Source organism: Pipistrellus hanaki (genome assembly GCF_964339955.1).
Source record: "Pipistrellus hanaki genome assembly, chromosome: 11".
NCBI lineage: Eukaryota > Metazoa > Chordata > Mammalia > Chiroptera > Vespertilionidae > Pipistrellus > Pipistrellus hanaki.
In genome coordinates this window covers 43,389,950-43,408,760 of record NC_140513.1, presented here as the reverse complement: position 1 = coordinate 43,408,760, position 18,811 = coordinate 43,389,950, and the positions used below count along the sequence as shown (strand labels likewise).

The following is an 18,811-nucleotide window of genomic DNA, read 5'->3' as shown; positions in this document are numbered from 1 at the left end:
GAGAAAGAAAGAGAGGGAGGGAGAAAAGAAAGCATTTTAAAATAAGTAACTTGCATTTTAATATATAATACCTAATTTTTCAATTATTTAACAAAGCTGCATTGGGACTAACACTACGCATCATGAAAAAGAGCAGCCTGGTTCTTGTCCCAAAGGAGCTCGCATTCCTCGGGGATGTTATGAGAGCACATTCATGAGAGATTAAACCTAAGCATAGGGACAGAGAATGTTTTCCTGAAAAAGGGGTATTTCAGCTAAGCTCTAAATGATGAATAGGATTTAACCAGGCAAATAGGAGGAAAACATTTTTCCAGACAAAGGAAATAGCATGTACATCTGCCCTGAGGTGAGAAAGGCATGGCACCTTTGAGGAACTGAAAGACCAGTGTAGCTTAATAAAATAAGGGAGGGAGCAAGAGGGAACAGGGGGTAAGGAGGAGGTTAAAAAGTGGGCAAGAGCCAGATCACACAGAGCTTCTAAGCCATGAGTAGACTTTGGTCTTCATTCAAAACCAATGGGAAACCTTTGAAGAATTTGACACAGGAGAGTGGTACAGTCAGATTTCTAGTTTTCAAAAGAGAACTCTGGCAGCCATGTGGAGACGAGGTGGTAGGTGGAGGCAAGTGTGGATGGAGGAGACCTGTTAGGAGATTACTGAAATAGACCAGGTAAGACAGCGGCTTAGAGAGAGTAGGGGAGGTTAAATTTGATGGAGAGAAGTGGACACTTGGGGAAGTACTTTTGAGGACTTGAAAAGTAGGAATAGATGTATGGGAGAGGGAGATGTCAAGGGTTACTTCCAGATTGGGTTTCCACTGGTGGGTGAGTAGAGAGCAGGGAGTGAAGACTCCGTTTTGGGGAAAAATGTCATTGTTACACGTTGGAATATTTACTTGAAGGTCCCTGTGAACCATCAGTACAGAGATATTGAATATGTAGTAGGGTCTGGGGCTCAGAGGAGAGGTGTAGGCCAAGTTTAACAAATTGTAATCACATGCCTTTGATGTGATGCAGGTTGGATTCTTATATCCAACAAAGAAAAATAGTGAAATGAACTGTTTCTTTCTTTCTTTGGGGAATTTTGCTTCACATGGAATTAGAAGGTGCTACAACAAATATTTAGGCAAACATTCAGTCAATTAAACACTTTTAAAAACATATATATTGAGTACCTAATATATATTAGGAATTTATTAGATTAAGAGAACTTCTAAGACATCTATTTTCTTTATAAGAAAGGCTTAGCCAAGTATACATCTAAGAAGGACCAAGTTTTGTCACCGTTGGTAAATTGGTAGTAAATTCAGGAACCTCTTTATTTAATGTGATGAGTAAGGTATTTCGTTCGCTGAATATGCAGCCTCCAGGTCCTTCTAAAATACCCAGGTTGACTGTTTCATGCCAGGTCACACTTTGCATTTGATTTTAAGCATCCTAAGCCTTTGAGTCTTACAGATGCATACCACATTTAATTTTTTTTTTTTTTTTTTTTTGAGAATTACAGTTAGGAAGATTGTGCCAAAAATATAGGGCTCACAATAGTTATTATTAATGACTTCTTTCTATGCTCAGACTTAGTAAGAATGATTTATGTAATTTAGAATATTGACCCTATTGGCTACAATGAATTTAAACTACTAATATTTTTTACTTTATAAAGGACAGAAGAAAAAGTACATTTGGATTCCTTCCATTACACATTTCTTTCTTTATCTGTTTGAACTCTTGAGAAATACTATTTCCTTGGAGTTGTGTGGAGGAAATACTTGGTTAAATAGCTGAACCAGAAGGCCATGATTCCCATTACCGCTCTGCCACTTGGGTGACTTTGGCAGGGCGTTTCACCTCTCTAGGCCTCAATCCCCTTCACTGTAAAAATGGGGACAATAATACTAGGTAATGTGAATACATAAAAGATGATAATAATGGCTAACTTTCATTGAGAATTTACTGTGTGCTAAGTACTTCCATGTCATGATTATTGGCTCTGTAGGATGACCAAGGAGATAAAATAAAAGAAAAAACATAGCTTAGAAAAAACACATTTTACTCATTTTTTATTTCTTTGAAGAATAAGAAATAATAGTAGTTTAAACTCAATGAAAAATCCAAGAACTCTAAATAATAGAGCAATATTATTATCAAATTAAAACATCTGAGATGATCTACTGGTTGGACCTTGACATTGGTAGGTAGAATTTCATGTAGACCTATCATTCTTGGGATGAGTGGAATTGAGCTGCAGAGAAAGAGGTTGGAGTAGTGTTAAGTAGAACAGTCAAGAGGATTGAGATTATAATTCTTTGCCAAGATTTTTTCCTAATAATTTTGGGTGTTGAACTCAATGCATGCATATGGTGACTGAATATCCTGCTGATCTCAAAACCTAAAAGGCCACTACTGGAAAGGGTCAATGAATTTAATGACAGTTTCTTGCCCTCGGGGGAGAGGGGAACCATGGACATATAGGAAGAAGAGGCAAAGGTGTAGGAGCAATTCTCTCAAAAACCAGGAAGGAGAAGGGCTGAGAGATAGGATGGGGTGGGGAGAGGAAGGGGTGTGGGGGGAGGGAGTTAAAATCAGAACAGGGAAGAAGAATAAGTGGAAGATATAGAAGGCTTTCTGAGAATCTGCTGTGTGCCTGTCAGGCATGTGACAGGAAGCCATGTGGAAAAGCTCAGCTGTGAAAGGAAGGAAACTGGAAGTGATGCCTTCCGAAAGCCAGTGAGTGAATGGTTTTGATGCACCAGAGTGGGTTGTCACAAAAGATTGTCAATCCTGGGACTGTGGGGCTGCCGGGGGGCATTACTCTGAGCTCACACCTTTGCTATGGCTGCCAGAGCTAATGCAAGGTCTGAGTTCCATTCTTTCATATCTGTTGCTTTTTTTAAGCAGCCAGTTGCAGATGACTTTTAGCAAGTACAGAATTCATATTTAAGCGATGCATAATGAAAATCGATGGCTTTTTGTTGAGAAAAGCACGGTGTCAGGAAAATATCCCTGCAATCCTCTTTCCTCCTGTCACAGTGGCGGAAATTTTACATTTGAAAGTGAAAAGGCTTAAGATATAATTTTTTAATCCCATCTTTCCTGCCCACTTGCATCTCTTCCAAAGCTTGTCAGGGCCAAATTTGGAATAGTAAGAGCCATTAAAAGTTTGGCATCTTGCACTCTGTTTTTTGGAATAAACTCAGTGTGGGCCAATTTATGGTAAATTATTCCCTTCATGTGTGAATTTCCTTTTCTCTCTTGGCAAATTCATGTTTGCCTCTACACTCCTGCACACAGATCTCAAACACATACATTTATTACAGAATCTGTGTGGGATATGTGTGCGAATGTTAAAGTGTGTGCCCATGGCTGTACTCACAAGTGCATATGCACATATTTGCACCTATGTGCCTGCATGATAGCAAATTGACTTAAACAGTTTGTCTCAGAAGTTTGTGTTGCTGTACGTATGTTAGCATACATTCTGTTGCAACCAGCAAACAGTTTTTCAGTCAAGAGATGACAGAATTCAGCAATCATTTGGGGAAACACCACAGTAAATAAATATATTGCTTACTTCTGTTAAACCAAGCATGCCAATCCTTAATAAAACTGAAGGCAAGCAGTGGCATTTCTCATATTTGCCATCAAAGACAATTACAGGGCAGCTAATCCATTGCCAACAGGAAGGTGGGGCCCAGGCCGTGCTGCACCCCCTGTATTCTCCTTTTTTTTTTTTTTTAATATATTTTATTGATTTTGTACAGAGAGGAAGGGAGAGAGATAGAGAGTTAGAAACATCGATGAGAGAGAGTCATCGATCAGCTGCCTCCTGCACACCCCCTACTGGAGAAGTGCCCGCAACCAAGGTACATGCCCCTGACCGGAATCGAACCCGGGACCTTTCAGTCCCCAAGCCGATGCTCTATCCATTGAGCCAAACCGGTTTCGGCACCCCCTGTATTCTCAACACAGAAAGCACTGGAGCTAAGCATAATGATAACTTGGGATTATATGGAACTGTGGTGTCTGCCTTCCATTCAGAGAGCTTGGCTATATGATGGACAGAGGCATGGCATCATGGGAAATTTCTTGACCTGTTCTTTGGGGTTATTTGACTCAGGGCAATTAAGGGCAAGATCCCAAAGGTGGTTTTTTGTGTTGTTTTTTTTTTTTCTTCTTTTCTTTGCATGAGACGCTCTTTCCTGGCATATTTGAGAGCATATTAACTCAGCTTTTACAGGGCAATTTAAAAGTTTCCTTTCCTTTATGCATGAAGAAGGCACACATTTATGTGCTTTGAATTATTGCTAATAACATAACATGTTCCTAAAAGGGCCTGTGTATGCTTAGCTCAAGTTTGGAAAAGGGTGTGGTATGAAAACAGTTCACTCACTTCAGCAGAGTCACTACAAATTTCTCAGCACGTCAATAAAGAATTTCGTGCATCTCATCCACACGCAAAATATACAACCATATGTTATTATTAGTATTGTTTCCTCACATAATTAGATTTAAGGTAATTAAATCATGTTTTACAGTAGTTCCATAGAACATTAAACTCCAGCAAAACCCATAAATGCGTTTTATAGCTTTTGCGATGTTGACCATTTGATGTCATCATAAGCGGCAACTGGCCCTACCTAATTAAAAGGCCTTAATGAGCTTACTACACAAGGAAGTCTGGGAAATCAATATGCTGTTTTACAAAGAGTTCATTCTGGCTATTCTGTTTAGCGTTTATTTAGCAAATGCTCTGTGGTCACTTGAATATATGCCAAGCACTGTACCCAGTGCCGGCAATAAAAAGATTAATAAGACTCAGTCCCTTGTCCTCATAAATCTCAAAGCCTAGTGGTGGAGACAAACAATCCAATTAGTGTAGCTCCATGTTTTAGCAAAGTCAGTGGGCAAGGTGTAGCGGGTAAGTGAGGAGTGATCTCCCGTGCCCTGGTGAAAGCACAAAGGAGGGCATCACAGAGGCGATGACACCCAGCTGAAGAAGGGGCCGGTAGGATGGCACCAGGCACAGGGAGTGGCACGGCAGTGGCAAGGGGCTGAGGGAGCCGCAGCTGGACTGGCCCTGAGCGAGCGTGGGGGAGGTGGGAGGGCAGAGGGGAGACAGGCCTGACCACAATCGTGGCACACCATCTCTGTTTCCCCCCTTCTCCTTCCGCTTTGCTTACTTAGTTCTCTTACATCACCTATCTCTATCTGTCCTCTGAAATCTGAGAGATCTTTTAGAAAAACCGACTTTTAGAGAATGTTTCTAATATTTTTTTAAAATGCCCCAAATCCAAAGGACATTTCCTCCATTTTCTCTGTTTCTTCACCTTTAGTAGATAGCAAATAATTTGGGGGTGTTGGAACAGGCTGGGTCAGATTCCAAACTTATTCTGGGTAAATATCTGTCTCCTGGAATGTTCTAGGAATGCAGAAAATGTAAGTTTGAGTGTGATGCTTCCTTTGTACATCCACAGAGCCCAATAAAGTGCTGAATGCACAAGAAACTTAACATCTGGTATATAGACTTGACAAAGAGTTTGAAAAAGTATTCTCATTAATACATAGTATTAATGAGCATCCATATGTATGTGTATAGATACTTCCTAGACATATTGTGCTTGTGTGGATATATGTATGTGGAATATATGTGATGGTCAGAAACACAAGTATAGGGATGAAATGTTTTGGTTGCTTTTACACATTTATGCAGGGCCAGTCACATAGCCTTAAATATATTTGTTCTACTAACATACAATCCAAGTGCATTTATAGAGGTGTGACTGGGAACCTCTGAAATGTGCACCCTTTGTTGGATATATACTAGTTTTTGGAGTTGAAGGAAATCAATGTTAATAAACAGCAACAGCAAAATACCAGGCGAGTAACTTACTGTTATGTATCAACAATCCCAGACAACCGGTTTTATTATTTACCCACTCACAGAAATAATTATTTGCTCGAAATTGTAGCTTTCTGGCGTTGTATTGACACAACATGAATAGTATATGGCACTTTATATTTGTTGAGTAACCAGAGAGGGCTGTATAGTCTGTCTTAAATACCAGTGTTGCTCTGTGGAGTATTCTTTTTCCAGCTGTGAATAGAATGCCCATGATGAGGTTCCATTTGTCCCCAGCCCTTTGCAGTTGTTATAAACCCAACACTTCATAATTTCCATAAACATTTAATATGGTGCAAATGTTGGCACAGAAATCATCTATTTTGCTCTACATTGTGGCTTCTCAAAAACATTTTTTCCCATTTTCATTTTTTAAGTTCACCCTCACTTATTTTGTCACCTCATTTAGCACACCCTTTTAAGCAACAATTGCTACTCATGACCCAAAATGCTAAAAAGCAACAAATTGCCATAAATGAGTAAGAACACAAGCATAATGCCCATTCAGGTAACCTTTGTTTTTTTACAGATTTCTTAATAAAAAACAAGCACAGTAGGCCAAAGAGTTGCACTTATGAGCTAGTTAATAGATTCATTTTGTATACCAAAATAACAAGGAAAAACATAGTAACCGGGATCTCCTTATTATGGCTTAGGAAAACTTCACAGAAAGGGTTTTATATTAATTCTACAAAATTTTTAATAGTTCCAGAAAATCTGGATAAATGAGTCCTGTAGATCACGTCAGAATGCCAGGCCCTGAAGTGGTTGACTGACTCATTGAGGCCACAGTGTCAGAGTCTCTCTTCCCCCTGCAGTGACCCCAGCCAAACTGAAGGGCTGGACAGCTTTGAAGGCTGTCATCAGAAATGCAACTGCAAGTCTGTTCAGATATTGGAACCTTCAGAAAACCAGTTTGGGGTGCACCGATTTCCTTGATGTTAAGAGAACTCTCAAATTAACCGGAATTAACCCTGCCATGACGTTAAATAATTTTCCAACGAGGCCACCATTCTTCTGGGTTGAATCTTTGAAATATTTAAAAAATCAGATATTATCTTTTAGCAAGAAAAGGGAAACCTACAAACTCCTTTTCTGTGGGTATGTTGTTCTGTTGTGGACCTGGCCCCGGGGTGGGGGTGGGGGGGTTGCAGATTGAAAACATGAGTAAGGTCACAAAGCGAGAAGACCGTGGCATCTCCCTCCTGTTGCAGAGCTGGTATTGTGAATGAGACAGGCTGAGGAAGGAATTCCACATTCCTCAGTGTCATCAATCCATGAACCAGATACTTTTTGGAAGCTTTAAGACATTTTTTGAATTATTTTCTTTCTCTCCTTTTATGTGTAACACTTTCTACAGACTGATGTGGTAAATATTAAGATTTGCTGGAGCATCTAATAAGGGTGCACTGGGAACAGAAACCACAGGGTGGTACAAGGCGGACCATATGTCCAAATGCGAATGAGACTGAGGAAGAAACAAGATCAGATGGCCCCATGTGCTTCTGCAGTCTTTCTGTTTTGACTCTTTGTCTCTTTTTCCCCCCTGATTTTTTTTCTTTCTGTTTCCTTCCCCCATCCCCCAACCCAGACAACACTTTCTGTTATCTTCCCAACTTAAATTTTAAAATTAGATTTCACTCTTCCACATTTTTTTAAGAACAAAGCTGCCATAGTTTGGCTCATGAAAAGCAAGCCCTTTCTTTATTCTTTTATTCTTGCTCTAGTTCATTTATTTATTTTATTGCTTTCTTAACAAAAAAGAACCACACAACTAATTAAACTGCCCAGCTGGCTTGGCTCAGTGGTTGACCATCAACCTATGAACCAGGAAATCACAGTTCAATTCCTGATCAGGGTATTTACGTAGGTTGTGGGCTCCCCAGTGGGGGTGTTCAGGAGGCAGCCAATCTCTCTCATCATTGATGTTTCTATCTCTCTCTCCCTCTCCCTTCCTCTCTGAAGTCAATAAAAACATACTTTTAAAACACCTCATTAAACTGTACATTTTCAGCCTGAGGAGAGTTATTGATCACTAGAATCTTACTTCTCAAAGTATAACTTCAAACATTCAACATTTAGAGAGTTACCTCCTAGGAGATACTTAGAAATGTAGAATTTCAGGCCCTAGGGCACACTTATGAACCAGAATCTGCATTTTAACAAGATGCCAGACTACTCACCCTACCTAATAATAGAGTAATATGCAAATTAACCAGAACTCCGCTGTACCCACAAACCATGCCCACCAGCCACACCCACCATCCAATCAGAGTGACTATGCAAATTAAGCCAACGAAGATGGTGGTTAATTTGGATACGTGGGAAGGGCGGAGTGAAGACTGAAGACAGGAAGAAGGAAGAGGGAGAGAGAGTGGAAAGCAAGGCGGCTTGGCTGCTGGAGTGGGGCTGGGCGAGGCGTGCAGCCCCGGCAGTGGGAGGGCGGGGGAGCCGGGGTGGCGGGTGGGGGTACCCAGCAGCTGCATGCGCAGCCCTAGAGATGGTGGCAGCAGGCGCTGCAGCAGCACACAAGCGGCCGCAGAGACAGTGGTGGGTTGGGCGTGCTGGGCGAGGTGCTCTGCGGTGGTGGCAGTGTGAGCTCAGGCCGTGGAGAGGGTGGTGGCCGTGGCTGTGGGCCTGCCCCGCCCCTCCTCGCCCTGCCTGCCACAGCGGGAGAGGTGGGAGAGGTGGCGGTGGCGGGAGGGAAGCCCTTCGGAAGTCTTGCAGGAATATTCCTGCAGCAGGTCCCTAGTGAGTATATAATGCTGGGAGGCACTGTCCCAGGAGGGCACTTCTAAATCTCAGCTGAATACGTGAGTCAGGTTTCTCACCTCTTGCCAGGGGTGTGAGGTGGCCCTTGGTCCTCGGCTACTCCTTTGGCCTCTCTGAGTCACAGGAGAGGCGCTCATTTGTTTTCACCTTCTGCCGGTACGTCCATGACTCAGGTGGACTTGCATTTCTTGGGCTTGTTGTGGAGGTCACCTTGGCTCTATCCACTGCATTAGAAATATTTGCTGACCTTTACACCAGTGCCTGTCATCACTGTTGTCTTTGTAAATTGAAGATGTAAATTAGCATATAATTCATCACCCACTTCCTGGCGCTGCCCAGCATATCGTGGTATCAACCATCACTAATGGGATTAATTGGTCTTGACTGATTAAATTGTAAAACTTACACTTCCAAGGGTCATAAACACTGAGCCTTCATTGAAATCAAATGCATATTTTTAAAAGCATGTCCAGCATCATAGACTCCTTTCTGTTTGGATTTTGTTGACTTTAGTGGTATAAAAACCTGATCAGGAAAGGTTTGTCGTTATTACTACTTTGAGTATGAACTTGTGCTCCTCAGCACTGTAAGTAGCTGATTAGGGGAGGGAGTAACATTCTCCTTGATTATTGGTTTTACATATGGACTAAATCCTATTTTAATGGTGTCTAATGAGCCTTTCATTTTCAGAATTTTACACAAAAGCATCTAATAGAAAGAGAAAGTAATATTTCAAAGGTCATAGTAATGCCACCTAATGTCAACAATCTGTAATCAAGCCAATATATAGAGATGGTGATTACAGTTCTGTTGTGATCCTTTAAATATGAAATAATCTCCTGAATTAGCTAAGTGATGCAAGCTAGGGTTCTCTGGGTTTAAGGCAACTTATACTTATTAATTAAAGTTGGTTACTTGAAAACAGCCACAGACTTAAAGAGATATTTCTTAGAGCAAGGCTTCATGCAACACCGTCTTTTCAGACCCAGCGAGATGTAAAGTTCTGTCACTTCCAGTCTTATATTTTATTCTCTTGTGTGTCTGTAAGGCCACTGAAATGTGCAAATGGAAAATGATGACTCCCCGGAGTGCTTTTCCTCAATAAAGGACCGCAGTGGACGGTGGGTGTTCTGTGGTAAGGATGCCAGGGAGGGAACTTACAGCCCCACCTACTTCAGAACCGACATCTGCCTGGCAGCAGATTAAAGAGTGCGGAGAGTTCAAAGAATTCCTAACATGAGACTGGCATTTTGAGATTTTGTCGATAGGCTGTGCAGGAGGAGATAACCTTGCCCAGCCCTGGACTGGAGATGTTCCTTTCCAGGCTAGCGCTGCTGCTAGTCCATGGACTCTTGTCCCAATTAGAAATGGGTAAATCCCGAGAGATACTCACTGCTGTCAGGAGGTTTTCATAAGAAAACTGACAGTGATCACAATAAATGGCATTCCTGAACTCCTTGGCACACTGTCACACCAGAATCTTTTGGAGGGCTTGTTAACACTCAGACATTGGGCCCCAGAACCGGGTTTTGTTCTAAAAATCTGGGGCGGGGTAAGAGAATTTGTGTTTCAGACAAATGCTGATGAGGCAGACAGCTTGGAGTATCGCTGCTCAAGGTTCACCAGTATGTGCCCTGCCCAGGCTCTGCTTTCATCTTTCCATGAGCAATGTTTGTATTGTCTTCATCTTGATCCCCCCAATACCTAACACACAGTGCCACACTCATAGGGCTTACTCAGTATTTGTTGGGGGTAGGGGGGAGTAATGCTATTTAGATGAAATTATTAATGTATATCAGATGCTTTCCACCATCACTCACCTCCCATGTTACCTCCTTCTGCTGTCCTGCTGATGCTGAGAATCTGTTTGTTGTTTTTCTGCTGTCTTCTCATATTGGGTCTGTGTTTGAACTACAGGCCACCTCAGGCCCGTTCATCTAGTTGTGTGTCACGGGGCCCTCAGTTCTGGGTTCCTTAGCAAGTCCAGTAGGAGAGGACTTAATACCAGGAAATTGGTCAATTTTTGCGTCAGTGTTGGTTGGTGACAGTGACATGAGCAGTCAGGTGATGATTTTAACTTTAAATCTCAGGAGGGACCTTGCACTTTAGGAACCTTGATAAGAAAACATTTGGCTGAACCAAGGAAACACTCCTCCTGTGGTCCTTGCTTTCCTAGGTTTAGATATTCACTAAAGATTTGGAAAAAAAAAATAAGGAAAAAAAGGTGTTCGTTTGCCCAAACATCCAAAGCATTCAGTTTTGGTATTTTGTAACAATCTTTTGTAGTTCTACCTAAAAGTTAGTTTATTGTTAAAGCATTTGCATTCAATTAAACTTATAGCTCTAGAGGTAAAATTGCCAGAAGGAGACGGAAATCTTGTGTTGAATTACAGGGTTATTCTCATAATGAATGATATTGATTCATTACAGAATTGTTTGCTTTCAAGTTTTATCCAGACACAATTAGAGAGATGAATAGCACCTTCTCCCTCTTTCATAATTGTTTGTGTGTCAAGGTCATTCAGATGTGCTGCCCTGCACACACCTGTTAGGCCGGGTGCTAGGCCTCCCCACTGCGACACTTGTCCGTTCTTCAGTGCCTGCTTTTGCTGGTCTTGGGTTCATGGCTGTGTTTTGTTTTGTTGGGTTTTGTTTTGTTTTGTTTTGTTTTTAGTGAATTTCTTCAATAAGAGTGAGCATGTGGTGTATATTGAGCCCAAGTACATGAAATTACCTTTCTTTTGCCTTTCTTTATACAAGCCCTTCATTTTTTTCTTAAATAAAAAATATCTTTTATTGATTTTTTTTACAGAGAGGAAGGGAGAAGGATAGAGAGTTAGAAACATCAATCAGCTGCCTCTTGCACACTCCCTACTGGGAATGTGCCCACAACCAAGGTACATGCCCTTGACTGGAATCGAACCTGGGACCTTTCAGTTGGCAGGCTGATGCTCTATCCACTGAGCCAAACCGGTTTTGGCAAGCCCTTCACTCTTAATCATTTCCCCTGAAAATACTATGATGCTAGTACAAATAATACAAATACTTTTCTCTCCTGACTTTTGTTATAGAGGAAACATCTGAAATGAGCTGGATTTTTATGACTTTATAGATAATTTTTTGTTGTCATTTTTTAGTCTAGGTGTTCATATTTTCCTTCATCTTTGCTATTTAAAAATGGTCAGGATATTCTGATATGTAGTTCACTTTTCACTGACTTGCTTGGAGTGTAGCCCCTTGATCTTTGATCATTGCTTCTGTGAACAGCAATAGTAGCAATTAGTTGACTTTTAATTGGACATTCAATTGGACATTTACTTGAACATTTAACTAGAGAGACCTTGGAAATGCTAGTCTGCATCCAGTTTGTGTCTGATCTAGGGGACAGATTACATTAGTTCTGGGACATGTCTGAGATCCTCTAATCACTTCATTTTAGATCCAGGGGTCTTGTTTGTCCAGTACTCACAAAAACCTCATTAATCTATCCTCAAGTGGTTCTCCACTCCCATGTTGGTGCTGAAACAATACAGCCTGTTCTTTTACCAAGATCTAGGGACTGCCGAAGGGAGTGGATGCTGGGGCCTACCCATGTCTGGGTATGCACCCCTGGAACTGGCCCCAGAATGGTGTCCACTTACAAAAGAGCCTTGGTATGAAATAGGCTACAGGCTTGATGTGTTCAAAACCACAGGCTCATTTTAGACCTAAGTGTGGTCCACCAAGTGATTCCAAGTAAAATAATCTGAGCTCCAAGAGGTTGTTGTGAGTTGTCATTCAGAGAGAACCTTAAAAACAGAGGTTTGGTCAACAGAGGCCTCTTAGCTATGAATTTGGGGTTAACTCTGAGCACCTTTATTCTCAAACTTGGGAGCCAGTTGAAAATCTTTGGAAATAAATCATTTAACTCCTCCTTTCCCCCAGCGACCTAGCATTCTATCTTTCACTCTTGCAATAGTAGTTGCCTTCATCAGCAATCATTTTCTGTTCAGGTTAAAATTATAAAAAATCAGGAAAACACCAAAATTATTTTAAGCAAAATATAAAAATTAAAATAAACCAACATATGTCTATGAAACATGTATAACTATCAATCAAAAAGGTAAGTGCAACTTTCATATATTTCTTAAAATACTTCAGCATACAAAATCTGGACAACTTAAAAAGATGGGGTTATGACATGTTTGAATATCTTTCCTCATTAGTTCATCCTTTACTTAAAAAGGAAAATCCTAATAACTAAAACCTGGCCAGCTCTGGATCATCCCTTCATGAACATTGTACTCCATCATCTAATGTAATAAGCAAGAGAACCAAAGACTTTCATGAAAGATCTTGAAGTAAGGTTAGGTAATACCTGCTAATTTTGAATGGAAACCATCTAGTACTTAACTTTGACTAGATTCTGTGTTTCCCACACCTCTCCTCACACATGCATTTCTCTATAGGAAGTGTGGTTTCTTAATTGCTGTAAATATATTATGCTTTGTTCTTATTAATTTTCTCCATAATCCTAAGTTTCTCTTTTGTGGAAATTCCAATGCTATTAAAACTGTCAAAGTGACAAATATTTTGGGGCTTAGCACCAATAAGAGAGTTAAAGGATAAAAGTGCCCATCTCACCTTTATGCTTCCTTTATAGGCCTTCTCTAACACATTTTCTTTATTAGATTGTCATTTCAAGGTTTGGAATCTCTTTCACCAGCTAATGGTGGCTGATATTTTGCCTACAGAAGGCATTATATAAAAATTACCATGAGTACATATTATTGATAAACCAATGAAGCATTTCTTGAACTTGACAGTCTTTCATTTTTAATTCTTTTCTTCTGGAACTAGGTAACCAAAATTTTTTTTTTAAAAGAAAGAAAATAAATAAAACCATGACTTTATTAGGAAAATTACTTAGCATTAAATGAATTGTCTTTTAGTACCCTTTTGAAAGCATGTTTAAAAACTGTGTCTCAGGCTTGGCATTACCTTTAACAAGTTCAACCTTTTGGGATTTGGAAAACCTCTTAAAATAGAGTTAAGCACGTTTATGATAATAATAATTCAATGACACATACCTTTTTAATCTTGAAATCTTGGATCTTTGATTCACTTTTTTTCTCATAATCACTCTAATTTTTCTTGTTAGTTTATTTTGTAAAAAGTTTCTTCCTTCCTAGTTCCTTCAATTAAGACCAATTTGGAAGTGGAAAAGTATGTTAATTTTTTAATAAATCTTTAAGACACGCTTTACTGTATTTTTATTAACTGAGCCAGATGGCTCACAGTGAGTTCTCTCTGACATAAGTCATCACAGGATTCAGTTTGGGACCCAAGTCTGATTCAGAAAATGGCATGTATATTTAGTGGAAAAGTGCAGTTTGCATAAACTTGTATACATATATAGAGAAGTAATATTTGTTACTGTTTGGATTTCATTTTTATTTTTTGTTTTATGCTAAGTACAAACTAAGAACATATTTTCTGTCCCTCAAACTCAAGCTCTCAAGGTCCTTTTCAACAACCCCAAATTGTTTTCTCTCTACAGTTTGAAGGTTGCAAGAAGGCCTTTTCAAGGCTCGAAAATCTCAAGATTCACTTGCGGAGTCACACGGGCGAGAAGCCTTACTTGTGCCAGCATCCGGGCTGTCAGAAGGCCTTCAGTAACTCCAGCGACCGTGCCAAGCACCAGAGGACGCATCTGGACACTGTAAGAATGGCAGGAGCTTTCCAACTCTCAGCCCGAAGCCCGGTGTGAGGAAGTGCCCTTTTGATAGTGGGATGGTGAAGGTGTTTGCTTTATGGCCTGCAGGTTATAGGGGTAATGCCAAGGGCAGCAATGGAACCTGGTAAAGAGCCAGAGGGGCCTTGTTTGGCTCTTTCCTTATTTTTCTGTAGTCATGAGTATCCTAAATATTACAGCTGCCTGGGACTAAGGAGTTTTTTGGTGACCTCTATGTCCTATGTGGAGGCAATTTAGGGACTGTCCTATAATATATTTTAATACAGAGAATGACCACTACAGATTGAGTGTTACATTAAGTATTCAAATATCAAAATGTACTGAGACACACAATATACAGGCTGTGGCAAAAGTAGGTTTACAGTCGTGAGCAAGCGAAACAATTTATTCTTGTATTATTACTTATTAATTATTGTATTATTTTCCATACCAACAACTGTACCTTTTTTTTTTCCTTTTCTTATTTTGGTTCTTTTCTTCTTGACATAAACAAGTGGAGGCTGGCATAGGTTTTGAGAGTGAATGTGGCCTTTTGCTTTAGAAACCCCCTGGTATTCTCATCTTTAAGTAATCTAAAAAGAATCAGCAACTCTTTCCCCAGGGCTCGGTTTTATGCTTTTCATTATCACACCTTCTTAGAGCATTTACAAATGTCTTTGCTAGACTCCACACTAGCTTTTATATTCTCAATTATGTTGAATGTTCTTCTTTGCATTTCTCAGGTTTTGATGCCATTTTCCTTATATGAGGCCAGGTAGACTGTATGTAATTTCACTTCACTTAAAACCATCAGGATAAGTGCATTATACACATCACAGATCTCTTATCCTATATTCTTGCAAATAATATATTCATGACAGTACTTTTTCAGTGTTAACATTCTGATGTCTATTATTAAACTACACCAGAATTTGAATTTTGAAAAGATACTGTGATTTCTACATACCTTCTCATACATATTTAATATTCTTCTGTTGTTATAGTTGACATATTTATTAAATTTTATATTAGCCTCTATTAGTCATATTGATAAAAGTCATTTTAACTATGTCATGTAACCTTTCTAAACAGAATTATCTCCTGCTATACATAAATGTGATGGTTTGCCTAGTAAATATCTGAAATATGATTAAAGTAATATGAATATAAGTTTGACCCTTCCTGCTTCAGCTGAATTGAATTAAGTGATTTTAGGACCAACAGAATAGAATATTAAATGAGTAAATTTGGTGAATAGCAGTATTTTTTAAAGGTAGAAATAGAAAAAAAAGATATATTATGTTCAAAAATGCTTTATTTTAATATGTCTAAAATGGTCTGGATAGAATCCAATAACTTTTTCAATTTATCATTAAACATTATCATGGAAAAATGAACATTCATGAGACAAGATTGTCTTGAGAAATTGCTTCTACTCTAGCTAGTTATCTGTAGTTTGAAAGAACTATTGTGAAGCTAAGTGTTAGAGTTCTACTATACCCTTCTTTGCTTGGAGCTAATTTTAGCTAATCAAACTTAAGAGTATTTTCTAAAATAATTTTGGAATTTTAAAAAATATCCCTTTTTAAAACTTTTGAGGAAAACTACCTAAGATAATGTTTTTATGATTCACTTCAATGCAGTAGCTTTTAAAACTCGTCTATTTTTATTTTTTAAAAATCACTTTATTAAATATTTTAAAATATATTTTTTATTATTGATAGTATTACAGATACCTCCTATTTTCTCCCTCTTTCCCTCCCTCCTCCCAGCCCTTACCCTCTCCCCTAGGTCTTCACTACTCTATTGCCCTTGTCCATGGACTGTGCATATAAGTATATCAGTTATTTGGTTTATCTTTTCTCATCCCCCTAACCCCACATTGAGGTATGTCCATCTGTTCCATACCTCCATGCTTTGGGTCTTATTTGATTGAAGTCATCATTTTTACTTTTAAGATACAAACTACCTATGGTTTAAATTTTTATTGTGTTTAACAAATTGATGTGCTTTCTTAAAATCACATAGAAATGAAACATTTGTTTTAAAGAGCACACTGTAGTTGCTGAAAAAATTTGTTATTTTAATTTAGGTGTTCACTCTCTTTCAGTAAGTACTCCTTATGCTAAATTCTTTCAGAATTTTGGATAAAATATCTTTCTTCACTAAGTGGAGTCTTTACTTACAGGAAAATGGTTTTTCCATAAAGATGACTGAGTTCATAATTCTAACTCTGAATAGTTTTAATTCAGTTTTCTGTTAGCATATTAATACCCAAAAGGAAATAATTTTACAGTACAAAAATAAAAAGGACTCCAGACTCAGCCTTAAGCTCCACACTTCACATTGCTCAGGAGCAGCGAGGAATTGGAGTAGCAAAACTTCTGTTCTCATCACACTCAGCCAATGGCTTATTCACATACCCCAGGCTTAATATCATGACTTCTCTACAACTAATACCATTAATGTCCCTCTGGCTGATTTTTCATGTGTCTGTTGTTTGAAACCTGTCTCCTACTCATTTTCTACTAATTTTCCCTTTTAATTCTCTCTCTGTCTTTTTCTGAATCAGGTTTCTTCTGAAACATTCCCAGTTTTTTCTGGACTTTTCTACAGCTTCTTTATACCTGAACTCTTAAAGAATGTGTGTTTCCTAGTTTCTGACAGTCCCAATGACTATTTTCAGGGGAACATAACTGTAAGTATGACCAGATATGTTTACTAATAATTTCTATGTTTAAAAAAATGCCACAAGAGATTCCTGTAAAAGTACATTCTGTGGCAATTTCTTAAAAATCATCAAGGATAGGCAATCTCTTTGTTTCTTGAAAGTTTACTCTCCTTTCTGCCTTGATGCAAACTTACTGGCCTTTCTTATTAAAATGTCCACCTATTACCAAACATTTCATATCAGTTGATAATCGCTCATGCTAATAGTCTTTAAGTAGACCTTCCCCAGTTATTTTTAGGATTTAACTATAGCCATTTCTTTCTGTCTTTCTTATTTAGAAACCTTATGCTTGTCAGATTCCAGGATGCACCAAACGCTACACAGACCCAAGTTCCCTAAGAAAGCACGTGAAGGCTCATTCTTCCAAAGAACAACAAGCGAGGAAAAAGGTAATTTTTAAAAAGAAGTTACGTAGTCAGAAAAAGCAGTTAAATTCTTGAATACTGGGAGCTCCTGCAGGGCATTGGAAATTTGTATACTTTTCAAGGTCTGATATGTGTTAGACGCTTTGCAGAGAGAAGTCTTCTATAAAATAACAGGCATCCTTCATTTTATTGGGTTCTGTTTATTGCTCTTACCAGGTATTGTTTTTTATAAGACCATCCACCAGCCAAAAGATTGACTCCCTGAAGGCTCAAATGATGGTTACCATTTTTTTTTTAGCAATAAAGTATTTTTTAAATTAAAGTATGTACATTGTTTTTTTTAGACATAATGCTACTGCACACTTATAAGATTCTACTTATTATATGTATTGGGAAACAAAAAAATACCTGTGGCTTGCTTTATTGCAGGGTTCTGGAACCAAACCTGAAATATCTGTGAAGGATGCCTGTAATAGCAAGGTTGTGATATGTATAGCTGATATAGCCAGATATGAATAGGTATCAGAGAAAATTAAGTGTAAGTCTCCTAAATTAGAAAATAATAAAAGGCTTTTATGGAAATTAAGTCCAAATAACAAGAATATTGAATTGGAAAAAATAACACAACAGAAATCCTGTCTGGAGATAAGTGCTTTTTCACAAAATATAGATGGGCTAAAATAATTTTAACTCCAATGAAGAAGGTAGGTTAGTCTCTAGGATGAATAATAATAGAAGCATTTCTCCCTTTAAGCTTAGGAAAAAAAATACTTATTGTCCTGGCCAATTTAGCTCTGTGGTTAGAGCATCAGACATCAGACCAAAGAGTCCATCTCGGTTTGATTCTGGAGTCAAGGGCCTGTATCTGGATTGCAGGTTCGCCACCCTCAGTCAGGGCATGTATGGGAAGCAACCAATTGATGTGTCTGTCTTGCGTCCATGTTTCTCTCTCCCCCTACTCCCTCCCTTCCACTCTTTCTAAAAATCAATGAAAAAAAAATATCTTCAGGTGAGGATTTAAAAGAAATGTTTCTTAATAGGTACAGTGAATGAAATATAAGAAAGGAATTGAGCCTAAAATTACTTTAACATCAATGAGGGATCAATATATCTTTCAAAGCTTATAGAAATCATAGTATTTTATGTTTAGAAGCAATGTTAAAGATCAACCAGCCAACACACCTGACTTGTTCTCCTGACCTCATAAGACCTCCAGCAAGTGGTTGGCTGTGCTGTGCTTCAATGCCTCAAGAGATGAGGAGCTTACCACCTCACAAGGCATCCTATATAATAAAAGCCTAATATGCTAAGTGTCCTGTCGTCCAGTAATCAG

The 18,811-nt window shown here is 38.9% G+C and overlaps 1 protein-coding gene across 6 annotated transcripts in view; it reads left to right on the top strand.

The window, feature by feature from the left end:
• The window catches only part of GLIS3 (GLIS family zinc finger 3), a 430,490-nt gene that overhangs the window by 315,607 nt on the left and 96,072 nt on the right, over positions 1–18,811 (top strand). For all 6 annotated transcript variants that reach the window (XM_084899491.1, XM_084899488.1, XM_084899486.1 and 3 more), the window contains 2 exons: positions 14,209–14,370; positions 17,392–17,502. In XM_084899491.1, coding sequence (XP_084755617.1) covers positions 14,209–14,370; positions 17,392–17,502 — 273 coding nt within the window. The remainder of the gene's footprint in view (positions 1–14,208; positions 14,371–17,391; positions 17,503–18,811) is intronic.